This window comes from Antennarius striatus, chromosome 3 (genome assembly GCF_040054535.1).
Source record: "Antennarius striatus isolate MH-2024 chromosome 3, ASM4005453v1, whole genome shotgun sequence".
Lineage (NCBI taxonomy): Eukaryota > Metazoa > Chordata > Actinopteri > Lophiiformes > Antennariidae > Antennarius > Antennarius striatus.
Window position 1 is genome coordinate 2,832,501 of NC_090778.1, and position 15,457 is coordinate 2,847,957.

Consider the following 15,457-nt stretch of genomic DNA (forward strand, 5'->3'; position numbering starts at 1 on the left):
ATTACCAGCAACAGAGAGGAAACCTAATTATGAATAACAAACTTAGCAATGCTTTAGTGCTTCGAACTTGGGAAAGAATCTGCTTCACTGAGTTTGCAAATTACACTGGTAGTGTGTTGGAGTGTGCCAGGTTGATGGATTTATAGAAGGCACACAGGAAGCCCATATAACAAACAACACTCAGGCAGAATGCAAATAGGAAGAGCCTGTGGGCATGCAATCACTATGTAAATAGAAATGACACACAGAGCCCACGAATGATGGATTGCAGGCATGTATTGACACATACAAAAATGATAATGAACATCATAACACTGTGATCATTTCTCACATTCCGAGTCAATTGTAGCTTTTTCCGCCGGAGAAAAGAGTGCAGTAGAGTTAAAATGACTGAAATTGTTTTTTCCCCTAGTCTGCCTTGAAGAAAACTCGGAGACTGATGTTCAGAGTCCCCCGGATTTTTTCTCCACAATTAAAAGATAGCCTTTAGTGTGGGTTTCATCAGAGGTGAAGCTCTTAGCGCCGTTGATAGACAATGAAACAGAGACAGGGGGTCTGGGTGAGTGTCTAATATTTCATAATTAAAGTCATTTGTCACAGGATGGGTGACACAAGTAGCGGCACCCCCCCAATCCGGTGACTCTTTCTCTTTATTTCAATTTGATGTCGGGAATTTTTTTGTGACTTGAAAGAGTTAATTATCGCGTGGCCCTCGCAGTCGCCGTGGCCACGCTGCACATTAGCTGTTTGTCTGCAGCTAACAGCCCTCGGGTAATGATGAAAAGATTCACTGAGCAAAAGGAAAGGGAGAGAGAGAGAGATGAAGGGGGGAGGTGGCGAAGGGAAAAAAAATGAAGGGACAAATACAAATTAGCCTGGCAGAGGATGTGAGGAATGAATTGCCTAATTGGCACATTTGTTTCAATTAGGATGTGGTCATCAGTGTCAGCCTTGACAGAAGGGCTTCCAGGCGGGGCCCCCACATGAGGCCCCCTCTCCCTGTGATTTCTATCCTCAGACTGCCCCTGAAGGTCACCTCCTCCAGCCCGTGCAGCAACCACGTCCTCTCATCTACTTAAGCACACACACACACACACACACACACACTTACACACATCTCATTCACATGACATTCGCTGATGATTAGATGCTGAGAAATGTGGTGACTGAGGCGCAATTAGAGGATGGGAGCGCGGTGTAATGGGTGACACTGCAGCCATCATCAGGACTTATGAGGAAAAGGCTGATCAAGACCTAGCTAGCTGACTTCTTCTTTTTTTTTTTGCGTGTGCTTGCGTGACTCATCACCCCATCCCTGGGTCTAAATGGTCATTTGATGTCAAAGTGATGTACTGCAAACTGTGGGCTTCAGCACCAGTACAAATCTGTCTACTGAATCATTATTAGATGTCACAATTTAGCACAATCTCCCATATGGGCAACTATCATCCACCAATGGTGAAGCTGGTGTGGGTGCCATAGCATTCTAATTGCTGAGTAGCTGATCGCACAATTATACAGATTAGGAGTCTCCATCCACACCTACTCTGGGGACCAGGGGGCGCCGGCGGTACTTGCTGAGTAGGCTAGCAAGATCTATACCCCTGAGCCTGGAGCTAATATGTCAATGATTCCCCACCAAACCCAAGTAAAGTAGAGAAAGGAGTCACAAACACCTGCAGACGCTTTGAACTCAGCGGTTCGGTGTGCTGATATGAGCGCAGCAGGTAGATTTCACTCCTGAGGTTAATAATCAGAAAAGATAGGGCGAGAACGGAAAGAGAGCCTCCGTCACCCTTCAAGCCTCCCCTGCTGCTCTCCAAAGGCCACCGCTTCGACCCTCTAAGCAACGTGGCACTGCATTACCATTCCACCTTGATCTTTCTTATCTTAACCAAATAAACATTCAGCCCCAGCCTGCACTTGAGGGGACATAATTGCTTAGCTTAACAGTGAAGTTCAACATCTGCTACTTGGGAGACTTTGCTCTGACCTATGAGGAAACAGAGACTCTCAGAAAGTGGCATGAAAAATTTTTGAACCGAGTAGCAGGGAGGCACAAGGTGGGACGGAGTTAAACGCTAAGTTGTTTTGGAGTAGCATCGCAAATGTCTTTGTGAAGCTCAACAGAGAACATCTTGTATCACAGTGCAGAAGCATTTAGTTGATTCCCCTTTGTGCCGCAGCCTGGGCTGTCTACCTGAGCTACTGTAGATCAAGGGGATTCATCTTGGATTAAAGGCTTTCATTCAGGTTGAAATTGGCTTCCAGTTTGGATGTTCATTTCACACTTTCTCTCAGAGTAACCTCTCAAAAGAAACTCATTATACAGGGTTCTCATGACTCCTTTATCCCAGAGTAAAAAAGATCTGCAGTGCATTCATACCCCTTGATATCTGTGAAGTAAAAGTAGGTGATTGGTTTTGGATCAGGAACACCACGACAAAATTGCACATAAACTGCTTTTACCTTTTTGTTAACCGCAGGCAAATTATCGCCTCAGCTCTATGGATACAAAGCATGAAGGAATTCTATTTCAGCATGTTGACACTTATATTTGGATTATGAGGAAACTGAAAACTATTTATGTTTATGCGTTGGCTTATAAAAGTTGCCTCAGTTTGCTTGATACAGAAATATGGGGGTAATTAGATTTATTTCAACTAATCTAAGCTATGGAAAATTAAACCCTTTTGTTGAGATAACACATGCAATTTTGTAAATTTTTTTAATCAAAAATGGTTTTGAATTTCAGAAGTCCAACGGGTATTTAAAAAGGACTATAAAAATAACAATTAAAAATCTAAGGTTTGGCGTTTTCATGCTGTTTTACAAGAAAGATGGAGTTTGATCAGTTATATCTCAAGGAGATACCACAGCACCTCAAAATATAAAGTTGTTCTGGCTAATTTGCTAACATACGTATATTAGCAACATTAGCATTCATTTGGCACATTCTGTCCACTGTATCTGATCTGTCCTGACTTGTCTGACTGATCTTTCTTGTTTCCTACAAACTACTTCACCTATTTCCTCACCAAGTCACTTATTTTGATTTGCTGCTGGGTAGATATTGAACAACGTTTGCTAATTGCGGACATGAGGTTGTTGGTGGCAAGGTCGATTGTGAAGTTAGCTGCCCTATTAGCTAAAAGGGGTAAAAAAACAAACAAACTAACAGCAGCAAAGAATATATATCATAGAGTTGTGATCTCTCTATGGGCTTCATACTTTTTACCTTCAACGTAAAGTAAAGTGACCTACTGTTAATAAGCACTCACTTTGATTGTTAATCAATGAGATGAATTGGGTTTTCCAGCTTGGTATTAAAGTGATTTGTCCTTAGCTGTGAAGTTCTACACGTGATAATCCTGGTTTGGAGCTGGTTTGCAGCTGGTTTGGAGCCGAAGATGTTTAACTGGTCATTCAGGAGGCTTCTTCAGTTCCGCATGTCCGGTGGGGGGAGGGGCACAGATGACAGTCATTACATGTCACACGTTAACGGTTGACTTTGTGAAGTTAGGAATGCTTCAGACTGCATACACACCATTGTGTGTGTTCTACTGTGGGTGAACTGATTTTTGTTGTTACTGGGTTTTAAATGCACTGGGATGTAGATAAATATTAAACAGGAAATGTAGTAACTTCAGATTAAACCATGACCCGGATGAATAAGAAAAGTGACAAGGGATGGATGGATGGATTAATGGATGATGGATGAATGGATGGGAGAGATTCCCACAGGAAGCTCATAGGTCTGTTTCCAGAATTTGGCAGGTTGCAGTGAAGTCTGGGTTTTTACAAACAATCCAATTAAAAAAAACATTTATTTTTGGAGAGAGGAGTAAATTCTAGAGGGAAATCCTCATTTTGATTTGTCTCATTGTCTAATGGGACAAGTTTTTGGAGTCAAGGAGAAATTCCTGACAACAAATATTTGTCCCTGGAGTGCCAGACTCTTGCCTAAATAAAGTGCTGAAACCACACGATACAAAATGATTCCACTCTGACGGACTCATTAGCTCACTCTGACAACCTTGCTGACGAGGATGTTTTTTCCAAACCCACATATCAGGAGCGCAGTGTTTACGCTGCAACTCCAAACCACAGGCTCACATTCTGTTGGGCCTGCACTGTTCCCCACAGCAGCATCCATTGTGCAGCCACACGCTGAAACCTCACACCAACACACTCACCAATGCCATTTCAATATTTCATGGACGATCTGCGCTGATATTGACTGGGCTGAGGATATCTGCTATGTGCTTTCTACATTATTCACTCCCATCTCTTGTGGCCGGGGCTCATTTGTGTTGACAAAGGAGTAGATGGGAGGATGTGATTGAGCCCGTGCTGCTCAGATTAAACTATTTTAGGACTGTGCAGCACTGGAATGACATCGCTCCACCATCTCAATGATGAATCCTTCATAATGCAAAGGGGTGAAGTGAAATGTGTTCTCTGCACACATCAATTACACACCCGTGTCGATCATCACTGGATTGACTACTTTTTTGGAGGGAGAAGGGTTGACATCCAACAAGGAATTTTAAATGTCAAGCCTGCCCTACAAGGCAGTCCGACGGTTTTGTCCTGTAAAGTTATCTCTAATGGGAACTGCACATTTTTTTTTACGTCTACCTACCCTTGAAGAGTAGTGGACAGCCACTGAGGCACTTGGGGAGAAAATGTCTTGTACATTTAGTATAAAATAAAGTGCAACTTAGCTTTTAGTATGATGCTCACCGTTCAAGGCTGAACCATCCTCTACACATCTCTTTAGGCTGCCTGGCCCACGCTTCACCTCCACACCAATACTTCAGTCAGTCAAGTAATAAAGCGGGTTGAATCAGACCGTAGGTGTGAATTTGCACGATTAATACACAGGGTCTGACTTGAACCTTGGCCCAAACATATACAAAAGTTCATTTAATCAGTTTTCAAATTATGGGAAATAAAAAAACCCAAACACCTTATCTAGCAAAGTGAGGCAAGGCAAATTAAGAACTTAATGGGTACAACACTGATGAAATGAACATAATAATTACTTGTCCGCTCTAGTACATTAGTTGTTAGTCACATGCGTATATATATACATTGTGGACAGCAGTTAAAAGGTAAATGACCATCATTTTTATTCTTTACTCTATTCTTTGTTTCTTAAATTATGCACAACTCTCATTTATTGTGTAATAATCTAATCGTAACATGTATTTGTTACATGTTTTGATGCATTTTTATGCTTTATAAAACATTTATGTCTGAATTTTGGTTGGCTTAGAATGGATTAGGGCATTTACATGGAAAACGTGTCTCTACTTAGGAAAGTTTCTACTCCGTCCCAAGCCCACAAAAATTCTGACAAAAATGTTTTATAAAGCATAAAAATGCATCAAAACATGTAACAAATACATGTGACGATTAGATAATTACACAATAAATGAGAGTTGTGCATAACGTAAAAAACAAAGAATAGAGTAAAGAATAATAATGACGGTCATTTACCTTTCAACATGAAGGTAGTTGGTGTGACAGAAGAGGATGCAAAGGACAGGGCTAGATGGAGGCAATTGATTCGCTGTGGCGACCCCTGAAGGGAAAAGCCGAAAGGAAAAGAAGAAGATTTACCTTTTAACTGCTGTCCCCATTGTTTTTTGCCCTCTTTGATTCATGCGCTCCTATCTCACGATGCCGAACAACAGAGTGAATTCCAGTCCTCCTTTTGAACTTCTCCAACCACCCACGCAATGCCTTAAACTCCTTAAACTTCCTTTTGTTTTAATAACGTGGTGATTGTAGATTTTTGGCCATTTTCATTGGTGAGATCATATTATACGGACAAAAAAACAATTTTCTTCGTCTTTTCTTTTCCTGTTTTCTCCGTCACTTTCTTGGGGTCCATAGCGAATACGTACTCAAAAAGTTATTATATTTGCGCAAAACCATTAGAACACCTCATGGGTCGAGGGCCGAATGCCGAGACACTCCATAAGCACCGTTCTAGCGCCACACAGAGGTGGAGTGGCATCCCTCTTAGCCAATGGGATGCCAGGAAGATACGTAATAGCCAATGGCAGAGCAGCTATGAGAATATTGCGTTCAGGAACCTGTGGGAGATTCGAGTATCAGCCGATACTGTGTTTTTACATTACGTAAGTCGAAATTTCTTTCGTAAGTAGAGGTAATATTGCTCTGATGAGAAATTTTGTAAGTAAAAAATTTCGTAAGTAGAGACATTCGTAAGTAGAGGTAGGACTGTATATGAGATTTGCAATGTTAGTGTGTTGACTGGAGGATCTCACCAAGGAAACCATACCTGAAATTAAATGCCACTAATGCTTCAACAAACCTAATCAGGTACTTTTTGCTGTTTGATGCTGAGCTCATGGAGCATCTGGAGGACAGGTTTGTTTTTCTCAGACAGACTCAGGGTCATCATGCAGGCGGTATATGTAATGTATGAGTGTGATGAAGGTAGATTCAGTCAATCACTACTGCACCAGCTCCATCTCTGAGAAGCGTGATGTTGTTGACAGCTGATGAGAAGCACAATGAGACGCCTTTTAGCCACTCACACATAATCCTCTCATACGCACCATTGCTCTGCTATTCTGTCGTTCTTTCCCAGTTCTTTCCGAGCCATTTCTTTTTCTTTCTTCCTTTATAGAAGTGTGCGTTCAATGATTTTAAAGAAGCCACAATTTAATTAATTTACATATAAATAAATCAGGCTGCTGTTTTCATGACTGATTAATATTGAGTTCTTTTCATATTAATGAATGAATCAATGAGTTGTTAACATTTCTGTTCAATGTCCTCATTGTTTAAAACTTTTCTTCTCTTCTTTAAAACTTTTCTAATGGCCATACAATCTTTAAAGTACAATGCATTCCAATTACATCTTGTACAAGTGCAAAAATCTTATTTTCTAATACATTTTAGGATAATCTGGATCTGCTAGGATAGGATAATCTGGATTATGCCGGAAATTGTATGAATTTTTTTTTTTTTTTACCTTTGCAACAATTCCCCATCTTCTTCAGCTATTGAGCCATTTGAAGTTTTTTTTTCTTTTTTCTGTAAAGCTTCCTAACTTATTTGGTTTGTGAAAAAACATTAAGACGATTTGCATCAAGACAAGGGTGAATAGATGATAACCAAATTATTAACACAAGCCAAAGATATGTGGACTGAAGGGCAAGACTCAGGGCAAAATACTGAACCATGGTTTGCTCTGTGGTTGTTCCAGTGGTGTGTGTGATGGTGTGAGCGGTCACCAGTCCCTGCTATTACCACTGTAAGAATGTTTGTGTGGATGTAGCTATTGTAAAGCACTTTGGTAAATCATTGAGACTAGAAACGCACTATGTAAGTAAAAGTCCATTCACCCTCCGTCTGACCTTCATCAGAGTTATAATGAAGACCCCTTGGACCTGTGGTTATTTAAAATTGGAGCAGACAATCTGGCTTTGTCTGATCGTCTCATACTTTCTATTCAAAGGCTGCCAACAGTCAGACGACAGTAGACGATAAAAGGATGAAGAAACCAAACGGGGTGATGTCAGGCACAGGAAAGATATTTCTGTTTCTTGTCTTCAGTCTCATGTTAAATGATCCATAAGAAGAAAAACATTTTTAAAAAAATGTAGTGTGCATGTAAACAAAGTTAGAAATAAACCAATACCGCTGATGATATATCAGCTGCAACCAAACACTCTGAGACGCATCTCAGAGTGAAATCCCAATACTGGGATATCTTGGAGTGTCTAGAAGCCTTTATTTTACTGATTTTATGAAAGTTATTTGGGGGAGTTTTGATTCCAGTCTATGCTCTGAATCCTTTTTCTCAGGTGGAATAAACAATTTCATGTCTTTCTGGTGTCTACGATCACTATGATTACATCCTGCTTCAAAGCGATAATGTATTGCGATTGTGAGTGTTTGTGTGTTCGTCCGTTCGTTTGATAGTTAGTTCGTTAGTCCACCAAAAATCTTCGCAACCGTCGCAGATAGAAAGATGAAACAAAAAGCACATTACTCAGGCAGCAAAGGGGATGAAAATGAGATGATGACCTTGACCTTGAGAAAAGTAGGCCAATGTCAAATTTCAACTTTTGTACATTCAGCCATCATTCTGGTGCTGATCATCTCTACTCAGGAGATAGCTTTCAGGAAGTACTAGCTTTCACGGGAGGAGATGGGAGGAGCCACGGCCTTACCTCCGCCACAGGGACTCCCTCTGGAGGACGACAATGCAGAACGATCATCCCGTTGATTGGCACCTCCTTCCCCTGGGGGTCCTGCTCAAAGTTTTTCCTCAGGTCTGTGCAGAGAGATAAGAGGCAACTGTCAGGTGTCAAGTGTTACCACCCCAACCGACCTCTGCACAACAAGACATTCAAAACCCACCAGAGGTGGTAAGGGATAGAGGATCCTGTGACCCTGTGATGGGTAATCTGTCCACAAGGTGGTTTGGAGGAGACATCAGAGGAGGTGAACCAGGATGAGTCTGATCATCCTGGGCCTTCATGGGGATTCAGTAGTAGTGACAGCCCTTTCTGCCCATTCTCAAAAAGGACTTTTATAGTTTATTACATTGACGCTATCTACTGACAACCTTTAAAATGTCAGCCTATTTGGAGAGAGAGAAAATGTGCCTTTGAAATTTCGACATCCCCATCATCTGTGAGATCAACTTCCCACTTTTCCCCTCAAAGGATGAGAAAATACTTCTATAGTGTGTGAATTCTCTGGGGTTTTTCTCTGGAGCAATAAAAAGAAATCAAGTTAAAATACTGAATTCAACGGAGAGAGAGCCTCTGTCAGCAGTATTGGATTTGGACAACAGCGGCTGTGAGAAGCTGATTGTGTCTAAAGTTGATCAGACAGCATTTGTTTCTGGGAATTGATTATTTCACGGCTGATAAATCAGATTCTTTTTCTGTTAAGTTAATACCAACCTGTTGTTTGGCCTGAACCAAACAGACCAGGAGAAAAACATTTAGAAATAGTCATGTTCTTTTTTTTTTGGTTGCCTGTCATTCTGCATGATCAAAACAATTCTGGGACCCCCCCCCCCCCACGGAGGGAAAATCAAAAGCTTTTACCCAGTGACTGACAGCTGGTCATGCGCTACTTGGCTGCCCCTAAAAGATTTATTTAATCTCCTTTTTTCTTTCATTTATTTTCCCATTCATCTCCTGCTCTGGTTGTCACAAGAAACAACTGGATAGCAACAGTAACCACCCATTTTTCCATGTGTCACATGTTTTTTCTTTAGTTAATCCTGGTCCTTTTTGAAGTTTGCATCATAGATGAACAAGGAGTGACTTTGGTTTAGAAAAAGGCTTCAATGGATGAAATCACTGTAATCTAACTGTCGTGTCTTTTAATCACAGCTAACCTACGGATTTAAATGTGACATTCTATTTTTTATTTCATGAACCAAACCACACAGGAAGGCTTTCAAGCCAAAGTGACAAAAAGATGAAGGTTAATAAATGCATTATATGACAGATATCCGTCTAAATTGTGAAAGAAGTGGTTTTGACAGGGACGGATACAAACTTTTTGGAATTTATTCAATCGGGACGTGACACATTTTATCTGTAAGACAGTATAAACACACAGCTAAACTGGATGTACTCATGGCATGCATGCAAAACTACTGTGAATCTGATCACTGTGGTTTCATAAGGGTTAAACATCGCTGCTGATTAACATCAGTTTCCCCTAGTCTGCCATCAAAGTTCAACAAGAGAAACGATTTCCTGCGATCCATATATGTGAATCACTTTTACAGTTGTTGTGCTGATGTTTATTCACATTTTGATTTATAAAAAAAGAAGAAAAAAAAAATCTAAAATCTGTTACTGAACCGTAACATCACGTGAAGGATCAGTCTTTTTGAACGTTAGCAACATCTATTTATGTCTTTCATAATTTTGTTTTAAGTCTATTTGATGACAACTTTGGTATTAGTCTGTCATTATAACATTGCAATATCACAAATAATAAAAACAAAATCACATTTTTTAACTATTGATTGAATAAATACATATTTTCTATGTTTGTACTTTGGCTCTTGTCACTACACTGAAATTGAAATTCTGCTTTTGCCCCCGGATTTCACCCATAGGTATCTGAAGAGCTGTTTTATGGTGCAAATTGGTGTAAATTGGTGTTTATGCACATTACCAGCTTGATGTTGACTCCTGATTTATTTCCTCTAAAAAGCCAGAATCATCCATTAGCCATGAGCTAGTGAACAACAGGCCCAGATGGTGTGTGTGTGTGTGTGTGTGTGTGTGTGTGTGTGTGTGTGTGTGTGTGTGTGTGTGTGTGTCTGTGTTTTGACTCTTAAGGAAGTCAACATTTAGCAGAAACTCAGTTTCTCAGATGCACAGAAGCTTTTATCTTTATCCTCTGTTGTACATTCCTGAAGTGCATTTTACCTTCAATGCAGCAGTAAAAAAAATAATAAAAAAAGAGAAAAAGCTGTGCGTTATGGTGGATTCTGACAGTTCCAAGATTGTTCGCTGAAGGCAAGGAGTAAAAACAAATTTTAAATCCAAAATGTTTAAAATAATAGACAGTGCCCTCTTTGAATAATTTCTGCAGAGGCCATGGATCTGCCACGCCTCTGTCCTCCAGGGATCACTATCAGGCAGCAGCTGTCTGATGGTTCACAATGTCAATAGTTAACAATTATGGATGTCTTTAATCTGCAATATAATTCAACAAGTAGCAGGGTGTGTGTTTCATTCTGCTGAACATGAACACATGGGGTCATACGGGGACTGACTGACTTGGAGACAAACTAGAGAAACCACGCAATCATGTAGGAAGACGGCAGTCACTTCTGTGTCCCAGGCTGTTCTTGCTATCTGGTTTTCAGCTAGCGGCTAGTAGCTGTTGGCATATTGGAGCATGCAGATACAGCTCAAAACTGAATGATAGAAACTGAACCCATGCAAAAAGCTTCTTTAAGTAAGCAACTGCAGAAAGAACACAATTCCATGGGGTTAATGTCCTGACAGGAGTTCATTATTGATCACAATCTAAAAAAAGGGCGTCGATTTGATTCTGATTCACATGGATCTTTTCCAGCTAGTCACTATTGAGTTTTCTTTCTCAGTTGTCACTTATTTCCTTAATCTAAGAGTGTCATGGTGACACCGAGGCGTCTACACACTCACAGGCGATGCGAACGGTGGCTTTGCGGCTCTTGGAGGTGCCCAGGTGGCTCCAGGCCACGCAGAGACACCAGTAGTCCTCCGGCCCGTGGAAGTCCTCCACCTGTTGACGGGACACGTTGATCATCACCTCACGGACCTTCAGCCCTGGAACATCAGAGGACAACAGAGTCAGGAAAACAAGTTAGGGACACGTTCATTTGGTTGGTGTTCCAGGTTTATGGAACGTTTCTGTGCAGGTTTGGGTTGTTGTTTCTACAAAACAAGGAGGGTTTTTTTATTAAGTTTTTTAAGCCAATTGAACACATTTCACACTCGGATTAGCATTGGCTTTTGACAAACTGATTATCGTTGAAATATAGCTGTGAAATTGTGTATGCTACAGCGGCCTGTACGCACTAATATATATATATATATATATATATATGTATATGCATGCATTTGAAACACTAAGTACAGTGTGCTGTCTCAATTTCCCTTCAGGGATCAAACCAGTATATAAAAAATAAATAAAATAAAATAAAAAAATTACCTGGAACGCTCAGAATTTAAAATAAAGTTGATCTTGGTATAACTAACAGGTAAAGCTGGAAATATATTCCAATAAATTCTCACCAGAAAATATGTTTTTTTTGTTAATGATATATCCATTGTAGATGTTTTTTTTAATATGTGTCTCTAGTGTTCTAATGCAAGCACATTTCTTAAGAGTTCTGTCTGAAAGCACATCTTATTTTAGCATATGTTCAACAGTTTTGTTAACATTGGCTAATTAGCGCAAAGCAGCTGAAGATACTTGCTGATATTTGGTCATGAACTAATTTGTGTTGGCTGGATCACAACTTTTGACTTCCTGGTGCTGCTTAAAGGTGAGAGAATCTCCATCATCATCATCATCATCATCATCACAGATTATACTGAGGAGAACATGAACATCTGCACCGCACGTATTCTTCACCTATAAGAATGTGCAGTGAAGATAAAAACTGACTAACAGTGCATCCCTGGAGCCGTGCCACCATCGTGCCGTCAACACAGCTTTGGGGTGGTGTTGAAAAAAGGGTCAGGAGATGAAGTGGAATTTACAGGCTTATCTCAGGCGCTTGCTTCAGGCATGTGTAGAATCACACTTAAGCAGAAAAATTGAATGGGAAGCCCTGCATTCTAAGTGAAGGCTCTTACTGAATCTTTAATCAATACCTCAATGCCTGTACAGGCTGTGTCAGTGATCAATGGGTATACAGGATTAGTTATGCATAAGTTCTTAGGAAAGGCTGACACACTTTCTAAATCAGTGCACCCCCCCCCTCTGCTGAGCACTGAGAGCATTGCTGAGGAAATTGGCAGAAGCGTGGACCCCCAGGGGCCTCTACTGTATGTTTGTAGCGCTCAATGCTGCTAACAAGGGGAAAGCTAAATCAGCTGTGGCAGAATTAGCATTAATAATTTGGACTACACTTAACTACTTCAAAGAGCATGTGTAGGCTTACTGGTAGAGCCACGCAGGGACAATATAGCACATCATGCAACACAAAAGACATGCAAACGCAGCGCACTTCACAATGGAGACATTCTGACTGAACTAAAGGAGAAACAAGAACTGTGGCAGTCTGAGACTGCAACATCTTGCAACTTACCCTGACCTACTTCCAGGGTAGGTCAGGGTACCCTGAAAGTAGAACCTGACTAGTGCATAGGTTTGACCATTCAGGGTAGGTAAAACCTATGATCTACCATCAAAGACCGTGGATCAAAGTACTAGCTTTGATCTGCGGTCTTACTCACACTGGCCTGGTCTTCTTCCTTATATTTCTATGTTAATCCGTTTCCTGAGTGTACAAAAGTTGAAATTTGACCTTGACCTACTTTTCTCAAGGTCAAGGTCATCATGGCATTTTCATCCCCTTTGCTGCCCGAGTAATGTGCTTTTGCTTAATTTTTCTATCTGCAACAGTTAAGAAGATATTTGGTGGATTCACTAACGGGAGAACGAACAAACGGACGAACACTGACAATCCCAATACATCACTACTTTAAAACGGGATGCAAAAAACAAGGGCAGCATCTATTTGGAACATCGTCTTTGGTCAGATGCAGCAAAGATGCTCCAGTTGGAAGTATTTGTCAACCTGTGATGGAGCTTCAGATGAGAATAGGGCAATTTTAATCCCAGTCACTGGCTTAGGACCTGTCACCAGTGTTTTGTCCCTGCTCAGAGCTGTTCTGTAGCCAGCAGACCCAACTCAGCTGGATTAGAAGAAGGGGATGTGAAGTGTGCTGAGGACTGGAAAAGACCAATACCCCAACAACTACCCTCCACTCCCTGACGTCTCTAGCTCTTGTGCATCCACTCTCTCCTATAAATAACACTTTAATCTGACATGCACTTACTAAAGTCACACAGCCTCTTACTGCGGCTGCACAGCTTGAGCAGGCTTCAGAGTGAATACCAATTAAACCAGAGTGAATGGCACCGAGGCTATGCCACTGGAACCATGCAGTCATCTGCAGTAAAATGAACAAATGGAGAACATTTAGTGGCAGGCGGTCTCCACTGCACCAGTTATATATTACATCAACAGAAAAGTGGGGCTTTATTCTTAATGTCACACCAGAGGCAGTTGACAAGTTTCAGAAATGCTGGTACAAATTATGTGGTGCGTCTAAAAAACGGTGCACTACAGAGTGTTTGGTGACCAAAATAGTATAAATTGTGATTGATGGGCTCCGAGGGAAAAAAAAAAAGTCAAGTTTTAAGTAATGGAATAAACAAAGAAGCAGCTCTATGACTGGTGCCTCCCTCGCCACAGCCCCTGCAGAGCGCGAGACAGAAACATAATTCATAATTTCTCCAGCAGCAGAGATTTGGCAAGTGGCAGTGTACATTTGGGAAGAGAGAAAATAATGACTAATGACATTCCATGATGCCCTAAATAGATAGAGTCTGTGTTTTGGAAGAGGAAGAGGATGAGAGGAAAGATGGCGATGTACTGTCGCACACTTCCTGGACTCCAAACCGTGGAGGACAGGTGGTTTGCATGAGAGGATCGGAGACGAGTGCTGCCACCGTGTCGTCCATCAGCCCTATTTGTTTATAGGCAGAGCGCTGTTGACAGGGCTCATTAGAGTAAACCACTTGATCTGTGCTCCTCCCCAACCGCCTTCTCGCACTTCCCTGAGTCACTTGATAAATCCATCTGAAAAGGCTGAATCACTCAGAGAAAAAAAACTGGTAAGAAGGCTGAAATGAGAACTTATGGCTGCTCCGAGATCCACAGAGGAGTGGAGTGTTCCTGCTGTCATCTATTTGCCAGAGTGTGGCTTATTAACTTGGATGTGGATGACAAGAACTTCATTAAAATGTTGGATTAGGATCATTTCTGCTTAAGCGCTTTCGACTCCATGGGCCTGATTTCTGCATAACACTATTGTCATCTCATCCTTCTTTCTCACCGCACATTTCCTCTCTGCTTCTCCTCCATAAACCATCCAATAAAGGCGAGATCCCATCGATCAATATTAGACTATGTGAAGATGGGCAATATCTGCCTATTTCTGTCCATCGTACTGGTCAGGTCTCTGCAGCGGAGGAGATTACTCTCCTCACTATAAAAGTCCTCTTTGCAGTTTTAGGGCGATGATTTACTTAAAAATTTCCTCAGATGGTATTTTATTTTTAGATTGAAAAATGATCAAAGATCATTGAAGGAAAACTTTTCACTCAGAAGTTAACATTTGGTCATTATGTCACCCAAGGCCAAAAAAAGGTGAAAGAAAAGGGCAGGTTGAGAATTGTTTTGCCTGACGGGCAAAATCTGGGACAAAAACTCATCGATGTAACTTGCAGTGAGTTGTTTTAAAAGTCAAAAAGTGGATAAAAAGTTGGGTAAAAAGGTTTCATTTAACTGGTCAACACAGGGCTTTAGATACCTGGGTGTATTTATCACTCCAAGAAATGTCTCAGTTATACAAAGACAATTGTGGCAGATTAATAATTCAAATAAAATCAGATTTTGGTGGAACTGAAACAGTCAGGATGAACCTGCTCCCAAGGCTTTATACCTTAGATCTATCACTACTTATTTGGGTCTGTTTTAACAACTTTTAAAATGTTAGAAAAACGTGATATCCAGATTTATACGTCAGAAAAAGAGTGCGATGCAGATTGCTAAAGATGTTGAATTCCTCCCAAGTACCTTAGACACAGGGTTCAGGGAATGGGCGAATAATGGACCTGTTACAAGAGATCACTTGTTTGAAGG

General features: G+C 40.9%; 1 protein-coding gene across 2 annotated transcripts in view; it reads right to left on the minus strand.

The window, feature by feature from the left end:
• Positions 1-15,457, minus strand: part of LOC137593080 (netrin receptor UNC5D-like) — a 172,087-nt gene that overhangs the window by 60,673 nt on the left and 95,957 nt on the right. For both annotated transcript variants that reach the window (XM_068311674.1, XM_068311673.1), the window contains exons 3-4: positions 11,199-11,342; positions 8,220-8,323 (exon numbers count right to left, since the gene is read on the minus strand). In XM_068311674.1, the coding sequence (XP_068167775.1) occupies positions 8,220-8,323; positions 11,199-11,342 (248 nt within the window). The remainder of the gene's footprint in view (positions 1-8,219; positions 8,324-11,198; positions 11,343-15,457) is intronic.